Raw genomic sequence first — 13,231 nt, forward strand, 5'->3', positions numbered from 1 at the left:
GAGAGAGAGAGAGAAGCATTGCTTTGCAAAGCGTTAATTGCAATCATTAATACTAGGCTTACTTCCACATCGTCGTAAAATTCTTCTTTTTTTTCGATCGCCCCATCAGTGATAGATACATCGATAGATGAATCATTATCCAAGTTTCGTTTCGACTCGATCCTAGTAGCGTCTATTCGCAAAAGTGTAACGATATCGTCGTACGTTTCTTGAGACGATATTGCATCACAGGACACAGGACAGGATTTACTTTCCTTCAGCTTCTCATTTCTCTCGTTTTTTTTGCGCGCACCAATGTCATCATATGCGATAGCTTCCTCCTGCTTTTCGTCACTAACACTAACCTGCTTTTCTTTTGGTAATATCATATTTTGATAACGCATTTCATTTCTTAGATCTTCGATTCTGTGATAAATGTCATCATCATCGTCGTCATCACCATCGACGGTTGCTTTATAAGAGGACACTGTAATCTCGTTATCGGGAGGTAAAGAGGGAAGCCTTCGAGATATTCGGGCAGGTAGCGAAGGCGCCTTTTCGTCTGTGTTCTCTTTTCGCTCAACTTTGTTTCTGTTACTCGGCAATTCGGCTTTGACCGTTAAATTATCGACAACAACTAATTTTTCAGCATCTTGATGTCGCGTTGCCTCAGTCGCGCTACAGCTGTGATCTGTTAGCGAGGATTCGACGATAGTAGCCTGCTTTTTCTTTTCGTGAGCTTCCATTGCTTTGTTCTTTTCGCTCTCATTGCAACATTCTATTTCACAGATTTTTGCTATCCATTGATCCATCTCCTCAGGCGTTCTCGCAATAAACTGTAACGTTTGGTTTCCAGGACTATATATCTCGAAGGCTGATTCGCTCTTTTGTCGGTCACGGGGAATCATATTTGGCGCCGGACGGGCCTTATATCCCCGAATCGAATAGATCGCATACGGTCGATTATGCCGTTCGCTTCGATAGATGAGCAGATGCGATCCAACCAATGCGATCCAGCAAGCACGACTTTCTGATAGAAACAATTTCTTTCCTTCTTTCCTATAGAGCGGGCCGCATTTGTAACACTTGCTTTTAATTTGCATCGCCGAAACATTTTTGTAAATTCCGATCAGCATCTGGCCCCCCTCGTCCCGATCGTCGCTTTGCTCGAAATATTTCACATTCGTGATCGATGACGCGCTTGCGGTCTGGAGAGAGCCATCATTTTCGAAGGTTTCGTAATAATCCTGATGAGTATGCGTGCGAGGATGGATCTGGGTACGCTTTTGAGATTCTTCCATTCCAACGTATTCTTCTGAATCGGCTTCACTCTTGGTCAACAATAAGCTTTTCGGCCCGGACTTCATATCCAAGTAAGGTTCCGGGGATGACGCTCGAGCCATCGTGGCGCTTAAAATATTTTTCGACCGTACCAACAGCTTCTCCCTCAAACTCTCGAGCGTAAGCGGAAGCTGCGCGTCGCCAAGACATTCCAGAAACGTTATCATTTCTGTCAACAGAGTATACACCTATGTATACATCCCGCAATAGTTTACATTCATTTGCGAAGAACATAAAAAATTTCCCATATTTGTTGTTCTGTTTATACATACCTCGCAGTACTTGCAATATATCGTTAATATTCATGTCGATTTCCATATTGTTGTATCTGTGTCGGTGCACTCACGTGCTTGCTTTTAAGAAATAATTGCCTGAGAAGCCTGAAATTTTCCATCAAAAGGATTTATAACAATAGTAAAGCTTACTATATTAACTAGTGAAGTCTATAATGTACTGGAGCGCACCATTAGAAGAGTAGAGGTGTTCCACTCAGTCTCCAACAATTACACTCTGGTAAAAATTATAATATTTCTTTGTTAGGGACTCGCTGATTGGCTAATACTGATTTTTTTTTTGTAAAAAAGAGTTAGAAAGACAACTATTTGTTTACCTTCCTTTTCTCCGGCAGGTCGCAGTTTTTTATATCAATACAGGGAAGCATGTTTTAATATATTATAGAACTCACTTATATTAGCGACATTTTTATATTTTAGTTCCTACAGGATGTACCGCGCGAGATACAACCATTGCAGATAAGGCTTTATCAAGCATTTAATTTTCAATAGTATAAACCATATAAGTGAGATATTTCCTATCTCGTATCTATTATTCTACATAACATAATATTTATCTACTGTTATAAAAATAGTTGCTAAACTATTTTATGTGTACAATATATAACGTAATTAACACAATGTGTATTAATTCAAGAATACAACGTAAAATGTACAACTCATATATAATATATGATATTTTGCACTAGAAATTGAAAAAAATGAGTCATTAATATGACATGTAAAACAGATCGTCTTTCTATCATACTAAATATCCGGCGCAAAACACGACGTCACGTCGTCTAAATTACTTCGATCCGAGCTATCGTTGTCTATCCAGGCGAAGAATTCCTTGAACGTTTTATTCGATGACGCAGCCGTGTTTGCCTCGTTGCCCGTTGAGTTTTATTAACTTTAAACGCTCGACCGTTCGTCCTCCTCACGTATTCTTTATTCTGCAAATTCTCAAGTATCGCCCTTTCGATTCATTCGCTGTAGCTTTTATTTAAACTTGAATTAATTTTGAGCTCTAATTAAATCAAACTTAGGGGCGTAGCACAAATTATAAGTAAGAACTACTGGAACTGAACTTTCCTACGGGTGGCAAAGTACGTAGAATATAATTATGGAGAGATGTACCGAAAGAAGGAAATTTACAAAAAAGAAAGAAGAGGATACTTACCAGGTTCAAGCAGAGCTTTTCCTGAGACTCGAGAGGGTCACGCAGGACGAAGAGATTCGTTTGAACTGCGTATCAGCTGCGCGGTTAAAATGAAAGGAACGTTGATAAATAGAGATGCATTGATTCTCGAATGATCCTCGGACTCGATATCATCCATGTAACGTCAAGTGATTGTCGTCTCGTTAGAATTCAATTAGCGCGACGTGACACGTGCGAGGGACATAAGACGACTCCCGCAGAGACGTTCGTATCCAGTCTCGTCTGTCTCGTACATCTTCGCGCGTTGGTTTTACCATGTTAGCTCCGTCGCGCTTCCCCTACGCCTCTTTCTCGATCTGACTCATTCATCGAGTCTAGCTACCGTTACCATTATCCATTTCGTCGTTCTGCCGTTCTCTGTTCTACTCTCTAATTCTCACTCTCTCGTCATTTAAAACGATCATCAGTTTTAATTGATCATTTTTTCTTCGTCGACGAAAGAAATGACAAGACTCATTCTTTTAATCTGCTCTCTATCTAGCGCGATCTCGTAAAGAGGACATTGACTTTACTGAAAAATTCTTCAAATCTCTATATGGAAGATCGATTGCAATTGCTTTCGTGACATCAATATCAGATCAATCGAAAAACAGTCGGAATCAAGGCTAATTCGTGTAGGTTTATTATATGTATATTGAATATGTATATTGAATATTTATTTGTAACACATGAAATCGAGAGGATTCTCCTACGTAATGTAACCTGCACCGCACGTTTACTCGGCATGAAAAGTCAATAACAAATGCAAATATGATAATTATAATATTAAACGTATCCAAACCTAAACTATTTGTTTCATATGAATCGTTTCTGAAACGAGAATATAGACTGCTACATGAATATCGTCATGAATATCAACTACACTATAAAAAAAGATCAGGAAATTCAACCCGAATTGAAGTAAACAAATTCAATCTCAGAGTTAAATATGACGAACTAACTGTTGGGTTGTGTCAAGAAACATTTTAATCTCCTTTTAATATTTTCCTTGTATTAAATAAAAATATTGAATTTATTTCTATAAAATATTTATATAGTTGACTAAACTATTATTGATAGTAAACAAACATAATTGTATCGTCAATTAAAATAATTTTATGAGCACGATGAAATAAATCTGCAGTAGAATAGATTGATTTTAACATTTGACTGGACTATTCTACAAAGTAACAACAATTCAAAAATCGTTGATAATAACAATTTTGAGATAATCTCTACTTTGTCTTTGAGTAAAGTAGACTTAATAATTTATCTAATATGACAATTCATTAAATTTATTCGATTCCGTTACTCTTTGTAACATGATTTAATTAATCATTAAAACTTTCTATCATATATAAGTAGATCGATTGATTAGTAGTTGCTTTGAAAAGAATGTTTGTCGCCATGATGTGGCAAGAAGTGTATAAAAAGACCATTTGATCATCCTCGCTTTATAAGTAGACGTCGAATATCTCTTACGAGTATACGCGCCATCTGTTGATAGCTCCATAAAACATTTTCTCGCTCTAAATCAAAGTGAAATATCGTTAATAATTTATTCCTATTATTTTTAAGTCCTATTATTTTTAAGTTACATTCATGTTCATTTATTATCAATAATGATTCAGTTAATTTTGTAAATATGCTTATGACTATATCGCTCCATTGCATTGAATTACGTAAATAATTAGTTCAATGTACTTTTCTCTATGATTGATTTGATCTCCATGCAGATTTATTATTATTATGCAGTTAAATCATTCTTGTAATAATTGCTTGAATGAATATCTATTAATACACTTAATTATATTTCAAATCGATCAATCATATACTTTGATTAAATTTTTAAGAATTCTATTACGTGAAATTATTCATCTAATTAGTGAAATTATTCGTCTAATTAGGATTTCTTTAATATGTTAATGTTACTTTTGGTTGTAATTAGTCGAGCTCAAAAAAAAAAGAAGAATCGCTTTTATTGACAGCTTTTAAAAAGTTTCAGATTGCTGCTCCACAATTTTAAAAGTCATTAAAAGATACGTGTTTCGCCTCTGTATGCGTGAAATATTTTTAGCAAAAGTACATACATAGTCATGTGAACATGTCAAACATGAGTAATTTAAATCTTACGAAAGTATAAGAAATCACAGAATAATTAATAATCCTTTATGTCACCTTTCAAAATAATTCCCAAGGAACTTTACCCCGAATTTTTTCTAATGGTTTGACATAAAGGTCGGCCGAGATTTCCGATATTTCTGGCCACTGATCGGTTTTAGCTCGTTCTATGTGCTCCTCGATTTCTTTGTAAACTGATGTTCGTATGTCCTGAACACATAATAAATAATTAAATTAAAACACAGTTATCATTTTGCGTCAGTTGTCATCGTAAATTAAAATTTAAAGCATAACTTTATTCATTTTAAAAAAGAATTAAAAATATATATATATAAAAGAATTAAAAAAATATATATATATATATATATGTATATATTTATATATTTATATACATATGTATATTATACAGTAAAGTTTGAGAATATTTTTAGTTTTGTTTTCAAATGTATACTTCGATTTCTTTTTCGGTCATAAGGCCTTTCTCTATGAGGAGTTTGGTAAATAACATGATTGGATCTTGCTCGGTTTGCACAGTTTTAATCTCTTTTCTAGTGCGATACGAAAAACCAGGATCACTCATACTATGTCCAAAATAACGATAAGTTACCATCTCCAACACAATCGGGCCGTTTCTGAGTGCATAATCTTTGCTAAAGCGTGCGGCTTCTCGTACATCTATGACTTTCATCCCATCAACCTATGCGCGATGGAATGTACATTTCGGGTGTAGGTATATATTGTAGCGTGGATATTGGATGATGTAATGAACATGACATTATCTTATCTAGTAAGAGCATTTTTGGTTTTTTTTTATATAAATAATAGAACAAAACTATAGAGTAATGTTAGACAAAGCATGCGAATTAGTAATGTATGTGCATTTACTTTCATTCCTGGTATGAGGTCTCCGCGCGTATAAAGCCGAGTATTGGCGGAATGTCGATGCACGGCCGTACCCATACTATATTTATTATTTTCGCAAATATAGACTATTGGTAGATTCCAGAGCTTCGCCATGTTCCAAGCTTCAAAAAGTTGACCCTGCGAAGCTGCACCGTCACCATACAACGTATAGGATACGCCACCTGTACCATTGTATTTGTGGGCCAAAGCTATACCAGTGCCGATAGGTACCTAATTGTAATAAGATAATAAAGTAATTAATAGATACTTGATGAGATTTAAATTGAATAATAAAAGCCGAAAGTATAATAAAAGTGAAAGCATTTACCTGTCCGCCGACGATACCTTCGCCACCATAAAACCGCGGAGCATACATATGCATCGAGCCACCCTTACCCTTGGACGTACCTGTCTTACGACCCATAAGTTCCGCAAAAACCGTGTGACTTGGGACATCGAACACAACAATGAAACCATGGCATCTGTATGCCGAAATAAGAGTATCTTGTTCAGCTAGAGCCATTTTTAGACCTACAGCTACAGCTTCCTAGAATATGTATTACAAATATTGTTTTCATTTTTCATTCATAATATGTATGTTGCACAATTATTGGTTCACATCGCATCATCTAGATTTTTCTCATCTACCTGACCATTGTATAAATGTAAGAAACCATGAATGAACCGCTGTCTATACAGCTCTGCAGCTCTGCTTTCCATCCGACGTATATAATTCATTGTCTTCAGTGCATATGTAGCATCTTTTTTATTTAATGTAGATTTCTCAGGTCCTTTATCAAGCCGATACAAATCATATTTCTGAAAAAAGATTTCAATTAGAAAGGCAGAGAAGAGAGAAAAAAGAAAAAGAAAAATCTGATAAAAATATTGCAGATACCGATTCTATGACAACTTCTTTGGTAACGTTGCGATGTAATAATAAATTGTATCGCATCTTAATGCCACGTTCAAGTGATAATCCTAACTTTGCCCATATTGAATACATACTTATCGGCTAATATCCAACTCTTGATGTTTATAAGATAATTTTAATTTATGTTTTCCACTCTTAAAAGTTGCTTCGACGTCAAGTCTCCTCAAATCGACATTTATCATTAACGCATTATCATTCAATTTTCTACAGCACACATGTCATTTAATTACGTACACCATACACGTACTTTTCTTCCTGCTTTACAATATGACACCTTACTACATCTATTACTATTTGTAACATAAATAAAATTATTTATTTTGAATAATTTTATATATTTGAAAAAACTTGCGTGTTTTTCCAAGCTAATTGATCCAATTAAATCACCAATATTATTGATTTATAATTATTGTTTGTATTCTCACATTCTCAATGCGATTTGATTAATCGCAAAATGACAATCGTATTATAAATACGTCAATGTTTGAACACATTCATGTATGCATGCATACAGATATGTGTCATCATGTGTGGAGGCATATATTCGGGACGCGTGTTTTCTGTGTATAAAACGCTTGCGTCGAAGCACAATCGCATCTACTTTTTATAAACAATTAACCATTTTAATAACTTTATCATAAACAAATTCAAAAGATAAGTTTGGAGCCAATCGTAAGAACTATATGCATTTGTTATACAGCAGTATTATAATTATGGACAGTTTGATAAATCAGTGATTTTTTAAAAGGAGACTATATTGAGAAATAAATCAAATGTTGATTTTTACAAAAGTAAAAAAGTCACATATATATTATAAATAAAAGTTCGATTTAGATTTATATTTGATATTGACATCGAACATGTATTTGATTATGGAGTGAGATCAATGTTTACTATATTTAGTTCTCGAAAAAAATCTCGTAATTTCCACAAAATTGTTCTCTAAATTTTTTCGAATGAAATTTTCATTCTAATCCTGGAGTCACTGATCAGTTCACTCTACGTGAAGGAAATATTCACTTTAATTGAATAAATTCTTTCACTAAGACAAAAAGTAAAAAGTTTTCATTTTTATGTAAAAAATTTTTAATGCTCTAAACTTTATTACAACTTAAAGTACAAAAATCTCGCCAAATCACGCCAAAGAACGCCTTCTCAGTTCTTGTTCTCGTACAAATGCCGTTTATAATTGCCAATTATTAACTGTGTTTAATTGTTTTGAGTGTATGAACAACATCAAATGTTTGACAAACTTGAGAATGAATCTAATAGAGATAAGCTTGTTTATATCTTTGTACATACATAAAATAGAAATCAAAAGGTTACGAACAAAGGTTAAGGTTTTTTGTACAGGTACTTTAGGATAATGAAAGAAATTAATTTCTATTGAAAACGTTAATAAAATGTAATAAATTGAAATTCATGTCTTCAATCTTCAATATGTTTGTACTCCTGTACAGATAAAGTATTTAGAGATTTCAAGATTTAGTCAAAAAATGCCTGCGACTTTATGATTACATAAGTTACAAAACATTCTCTCTCCGAGAAAAGTCACTCTTTTTAGAGTTGAAGAATAAATCTAAATGAAGAGTGAACAATTTCATTCTTTTAAAAAGTGAAATTTCGCTCCACTTTGATTGACGGTATTTTCATAAATATTTGAAATAAATATTTGAAATGACTTTTCACTCCAAAAAAGTGAGATTTCACTCCAAGAAATTTAGAGAGTACGTCGTCAAAAATTTCTTCCATACCAATTAGAAACAGAGAACAGAAGTAACTGATCATTATTTGTAACGAAATTATAGTTATAAGTTACTTTTTTGGTAACTTTACTTTATATAAATACTTTTTTCTTTGGTAACTGGTCTAACGGTAACGAAGTTACATTTTTTGGTAATGAATTTTACAGTTACTTTTTTATCATTATTTTGCACACGATTGGACACAAATCCCTCATAACACTTGAAACTAATAGAAAAACCCTAGACCTGTTCGCTGCAATTATGGTTGGCGATTTTTAAAAAATAACGGAAAAGTAACGAAAAGTTACTTTCTCAAGTAATGGTAAGGCCTAATTGTACCTAATGAGTTACTTTTTCTACTCGGTAACGAGTAACTATAACTTATTTACTCTTTTAAAAAGTAAACTTCCATTCCCTGAAGAAATTCTAATGAAATTAAGGATGACATTGAAATTATCCTAAAAAAGAGTAAAGATATATACACAACGAAAATGTGCTAGCTAGTGCTTATCGAATCAATAATAAATGTCTCAGTTATCTACGCATGATTAAAAAGTATAGAATTGCAATCTATTTTCTTCCTCTAGGATAAAAATATGCGGATTTTATTCATAAATCTCTGTGCATGTATGTGTGCGCGCGCGCGCGCGCGTGTGTGTGTGTGTGTATGTGTATGTGCATATACAAAAGTTAAAAGCCTACGATATTTTCTCTCAACATTACGGACTGATTATATTTATCAACATTCCAATATCAATAATTGTAAGAGCATTAGCACAATTATACGACATTATTATATTAATTAATTATTACATTAATTATTACATTAAATTCTAGATGAAATCAAATGCCAAGTTTCTCTGTCAAGGTCAATGATAGCATTTTAATGGCATTTTCTTCGCGTGAAAAGGGTATAGCGGTTTTTGTGTAAATGGATCCGAACGCATCGCATAAAACTGGGAATCTTTCATAATATCTTGATGACTTTTCGAATCAACCAGAAAGGCGATTGCATCTCGCCACCATCGACGTGCATCTCGTTTTCGTGTTTCACGTATTTGCATCAATAATGACTTTTCATCTCGAACGATGTGTCGGTTGTGACGAGGACATGGTTGACGTTTATTTGTAGCTCGCAGCATCCAAGCATGAGTAGGCGCTGCTACGCGATTTATTTCAACCTATGCATTCGAAAATATAAATTATAAAGATCGTAGTTACTTGAAATGAGTCAACGTATCCCGATGATGTAATTAATAACTGCATTTAACAGAAAAGCAACTTTGCAACTTTTGTAATATGTTCTTTAATATGACTGATTTTGCTTTTAGTTATATATCTTAATTCAATTGATATAAATCAACTGATCGCAACCGAATTAAATAATTATGTCTTTATCTCATATATATGCATCAATATATGCGTCATTGTCTTTTTATATTAGATAGACAAGCTGGTATCTAATAAGTACCTATTGTTAGTATATACTTGAGTTAGTACATACTTTGATACGCTTGAAACCTCTGCGACTGATTTGTAACGTTTGACGTGTCGTCGATGGAATTTCAGCTTTTTGCTTCGAATTTCGTTGTTTATCAGGATCACCAAATAGTCCTTTTGATTCTGCCACTTTGATCATGAAAAGCGAATCAAACTGCATCATTTCCTTTCGTTTTATTACAGCGATGAAACAGCCCGGATCCAATATATGTTCGTTCGTTTCGCCATAAATTTCATCGATAGTTCCCACTTCGAACAAATCGCTATCGGGGATCTAATAATATATTTAATTTTATAATTAAGTATTGATCGATAATTATTAAATGACAATTTGACGCGCGTATATTATACTTATGAATGATCTTACAACAATATCAGTCATATCCAACAACTTTTCATCTTCCTCGTCCTCTCGCTTGCACAAAAACATTTGTTCATGTTGCGTTTGCGATTGATCCTCCCAATGTTCTCGCGATTGTTCCTGCTTATGTACATCAGTTTTAATCGACTTTGGAATCTTTCCGTCTTTGGATAGTGTCTTTCTTTTTGGCTGTAAGGCAACAAAATATATACTATTTTTAGAAATTAAGTGAATACGTATGTGAAAAAATATGTAACATATTTAAAAATACTTTTGGGACAAATCATTGCCAACTTCAATATAATGACGCATATATATATATAATTGTAATATTATATATATAATTGTAATATTATATAATCATAATAAATTATAACGCGGTTAAGATGGACATTTTTAATAGCTTTGAAATTTAAAACTCATATATGTCATCTACTAATAGAGGATCAGTGTGTCATCTTTATTAAAATTGTTTTATCCTTGAGGATAATTTAAAATAAGTTGAAACATTTGATGTTTAAGGGTACCTTAAACGTTGAATATTTGATGTAACATATAAGAAGAATTATGTATTGATTAGATATAAATTAAACATTAAAATTGTATACGCTGACAATAACTGTAGTGGCTTTTCTTTATTACTAATTTCATTTTAAATATTACTGAGAGCCTGAAATTATTTCTTTTTGTTTTATAATCATAAATAATTAACGACGTTTTCTTGTTTACAATAAATAATTCAATGCAAATGCAATTAATAATTGCATGTGCAATCGATTTAGATATAAGTATATCCTATAAAAAGTCCACTTACAAGATGCTCACGAATGTATTTTTCCATGGCTAATTGATTGGCATATTCGACAACTTGATGAATCATTTCCGTAGTTTCGGATGGCAAAATCGTATGCACCTCGTATATTAGAAACTGTATATTTGGTCTAGTTAGTGCATATTTGAGCGTGGAGAATTGTTCGGCCAGAAGAGCGCGGGGCTGTTTGATCCCATCCGCTGTATCACTGGTTAACGATTCTAATAAATTAATATCACCACCGCGAGCAACGGCAAAATCAACAATGTCTCGGACGCCGGTATAGCTACACGGGGGAGTCGCCAGAACAACAGTCGCTCTTTCCAATTCTACGGATGATGGTGATGAAATGTATCTAAAGATAAAGAATCGTAATGTTTTTTAAGTAATTGTGACAAATTCAAAAGAGCCATTATATCTTACTTTTCTGAAAACATTGAGCATTGTTGCAAAGTGACGCCTAAATTCGTGAGATACGCTTCGTACTCGCAACGACGATCTCCAACACCGAAAGCTAATAGTCTCCCGGCATCCTCGATGTCGGTCAAGAGTCCGGCCAAGTAACCCGTATGACGAGGAGCGATCGAATGCGTGAGAACTACGGGACCACAAAGACGAGCAACACGTATCGCCTGCGCTAACGTAGCTGCTCCGAGACACAATGATCTTTCCTAAATAAATGTCTTTTATTATTAATTTTTCAATTTTCCATCTTTGTTTATAGATATTCACTCTTATACTTTTATATGTATAAATTCTTCTTTTCCCTTAAAAAAATTTCGCTGAAATTATTCCACGTTTTGGAACATTTCAGCGAAATTGTTGAAAATTTTCTAAAATTTCACTGAATTTCAGTGAATTTTTCAGCTAATACTAAGAAATCCTTGAAATTGAACTGAAATTATTCTGAAATTTTTCTGAAATTTTGTTGAAATTTTTGCTAAAATTTTATTAAAAATGAATTTTTCGGCTAAAAATCGCTGAAATCAAACTGAAATTTTTCTGAAATGCTGAAATTTTGCTAAAGTATTCCAAAACGTGGAATAATTTCAGCGAAATTTTTCCATCGTAACAATCATAATACCTGATGTGTAACTGTCTTTTTCACGTAGTTATTTCAGTAAATAAGAATTATATTTAGGTATTATATTTACCAAAAAGATGAATTGATAGTCGCGAACCAAATCGGACACAGCGAGTTTCTCTCGTGCCTTATCATGCAAATTAATCATCTTTGGGCAAATTGGATCAAAGACATACTTGTTCTCATCGAACTCCCCTGTTTCAGTATCATTATAGAGTTGAAATTTTAGCTTTGACATATCCTTTATGAATTCGTTTTTACTCAACACTCTCATAGTATTGATCCATCCGGAAGCAATCGCACCTTCATCGGTCCAACTTATTCCTTCCGCGATACGCAGGTGCGTCGGGAGCAACTCGTCTATAGATATACATGAATATACAATATATAATATACAATATATAATATTTAAATATATATGTGGGTTGTTTGATAAGTTTGGTAAATTTCCATGAAGTGGCGCTACAATCAAGACAACGCGCCGTCCCATAAGTCGACCGTTGCAATGACAAAACTACGAATTGGGCTATGAATTGATTCCTCATTCACCCTATTCTTCGGATTTGGCCCCGTGTGACTTCTTTCTGTTCCCAAACTTAAAAACTTGGCTCGGTGGGAAGAAATTCTCGTCAAATGAGGAAGTCATTGTCGCCGTCAATGAATATTTTGCAGACTTTGAGACAACCTATTTCAAATGCCTATCAAACGTGAACTATGCATCCTTTCTGACTGAAATTTGGCCTGAAGAGGTTCGAAGAGTGGATCTTTCGAGATGTCGCGTCATCAAATGAATTGTAGCGTCATTTCATGGAAATTTACCAAACTTATCAAATGACCCACGTATATATATATATATATATATATATATATATATATATATAATAATATACTACTAGAGAACGAACGACGTACGAGACTAGTATTACGTAACGTAGTACGTTAGTTATTACTTTAAGTTTTTAGTTAGTTACGTACGTAA

The 13,231-nt window shown here is 33.6% G+C and overlaps 3 protein-coding genes across 3 annotated transcripts in view; all 3 read right to left on the minus strand.

The window, feature by feature from the left end:
* Positions 1–1,638, minus strand: part of LOC105622908 — a 3,073-nt gene extending 1,435 nt beyond the window's left edge. Inside the window, exons 1-2 of the mRNA XM_012204316.1 lie at positions 1,593–1,638; positions 63–1,489 (exon numbers count right to left, since the gene is read on the minus strand). Coding sequence (XP_012059706.1) covers positions 63–1,489; positions 1,593–1,638 — 1,473 coding nt within the window. The remainder of the gene's footprint in view (positions 1–62; positions 1,490–1,592) is intronic.
* Positions 1,639–4,974: 3,336 nt separating this feature from the next.
* Positions 4,975–6,823, minus strand: LOC105622939 (pyruvate dehydrogenase E1 component subunit alpha, somatic form, mitochondrial-like). Its single transcript, XM_012204346.1, has 6 exons — positions 6,716–6,823; positions 6,466–6,636; positions 6,146–6,364; positions 5,800–6,048; positions 5,366–5,611; positions 4,975–5,124 (listed from the first exon to the last, which is right to left on the minus strand). Exons 1-6 carry the CDS (start codon positions 6,821–6,823, stop codon positions 4,975–4,977), a joined length of 1,143 nt encoding a protein of 380 aa, XP_012059736.1.
* Positions 6,824–9,365: 2,542 nt separating this feature from the next.
* LOC105622940 overlaps positions 9,366–13,231 on the minus strand; it is a 7,314-nt gene continuing 3,448 nt past the window's right edge. The window contains exons 5-10 of the mRNA XM_012204347.1: positions 12,323–12,612; positions 11,592–11,839; positions 11,172–11,523; positions 10,364–10,546; positions 10,001–10,270; positions 9,366–9,677 (exon numbers count right to left, since the gene is read on the minus strand). Of these exons, the coding sequence (XP_012059737.1) occupies positions 9,366–9,677; positions 10,001–10,270; positions 10,364–10,546; positions 11,172–11,523; positions 11,592–11,839; positions 12,323–12,612 (1,655 nt within the window). The remainder of the gene's footprint in view (positions 9,678–10,000; positions 10,271–10,363; positions 10,547–11,171; positions 11,524–11,591; positions 11,840–12,322; positions 12,613–13,231) is intronic.

Source organism: Atta cephalotes (genome assembly GCF_000143395.1).
Source record: "Atta cephalotes unplaced genomic scaffold scaffold00050, whole genome shotgun sequence".
NCBI classification, from domain to species: Eukaryota; Metazoa; Arthropoda; class Insecta; order Hymenoptera; family Formicidae; genus Atta; species Atta cephalotes.

Coding starts and splice junctions, on each gene's coding strand:
- LOC105622939 (XM_012204346.1), bottom strand. CDS start 6,823: ATGTATTCAATATGGGCAAAGTTAGGATTATCACTTGAACGTGGCATT. Junction 6,365..6,465: donor TACATTTATACAATGGTCAG/GTAGATGAGAAA, acceptor TACATATTCTAG/GAAGCTGTAGCTGTAGGTCT. Junction 6,049..6,145: donor AAGGTATCGTCGGCGGACAG/GTAAATGCTTTC, acceptor TATTACAATTAG/GTACCTATCGGCACTGGTAT.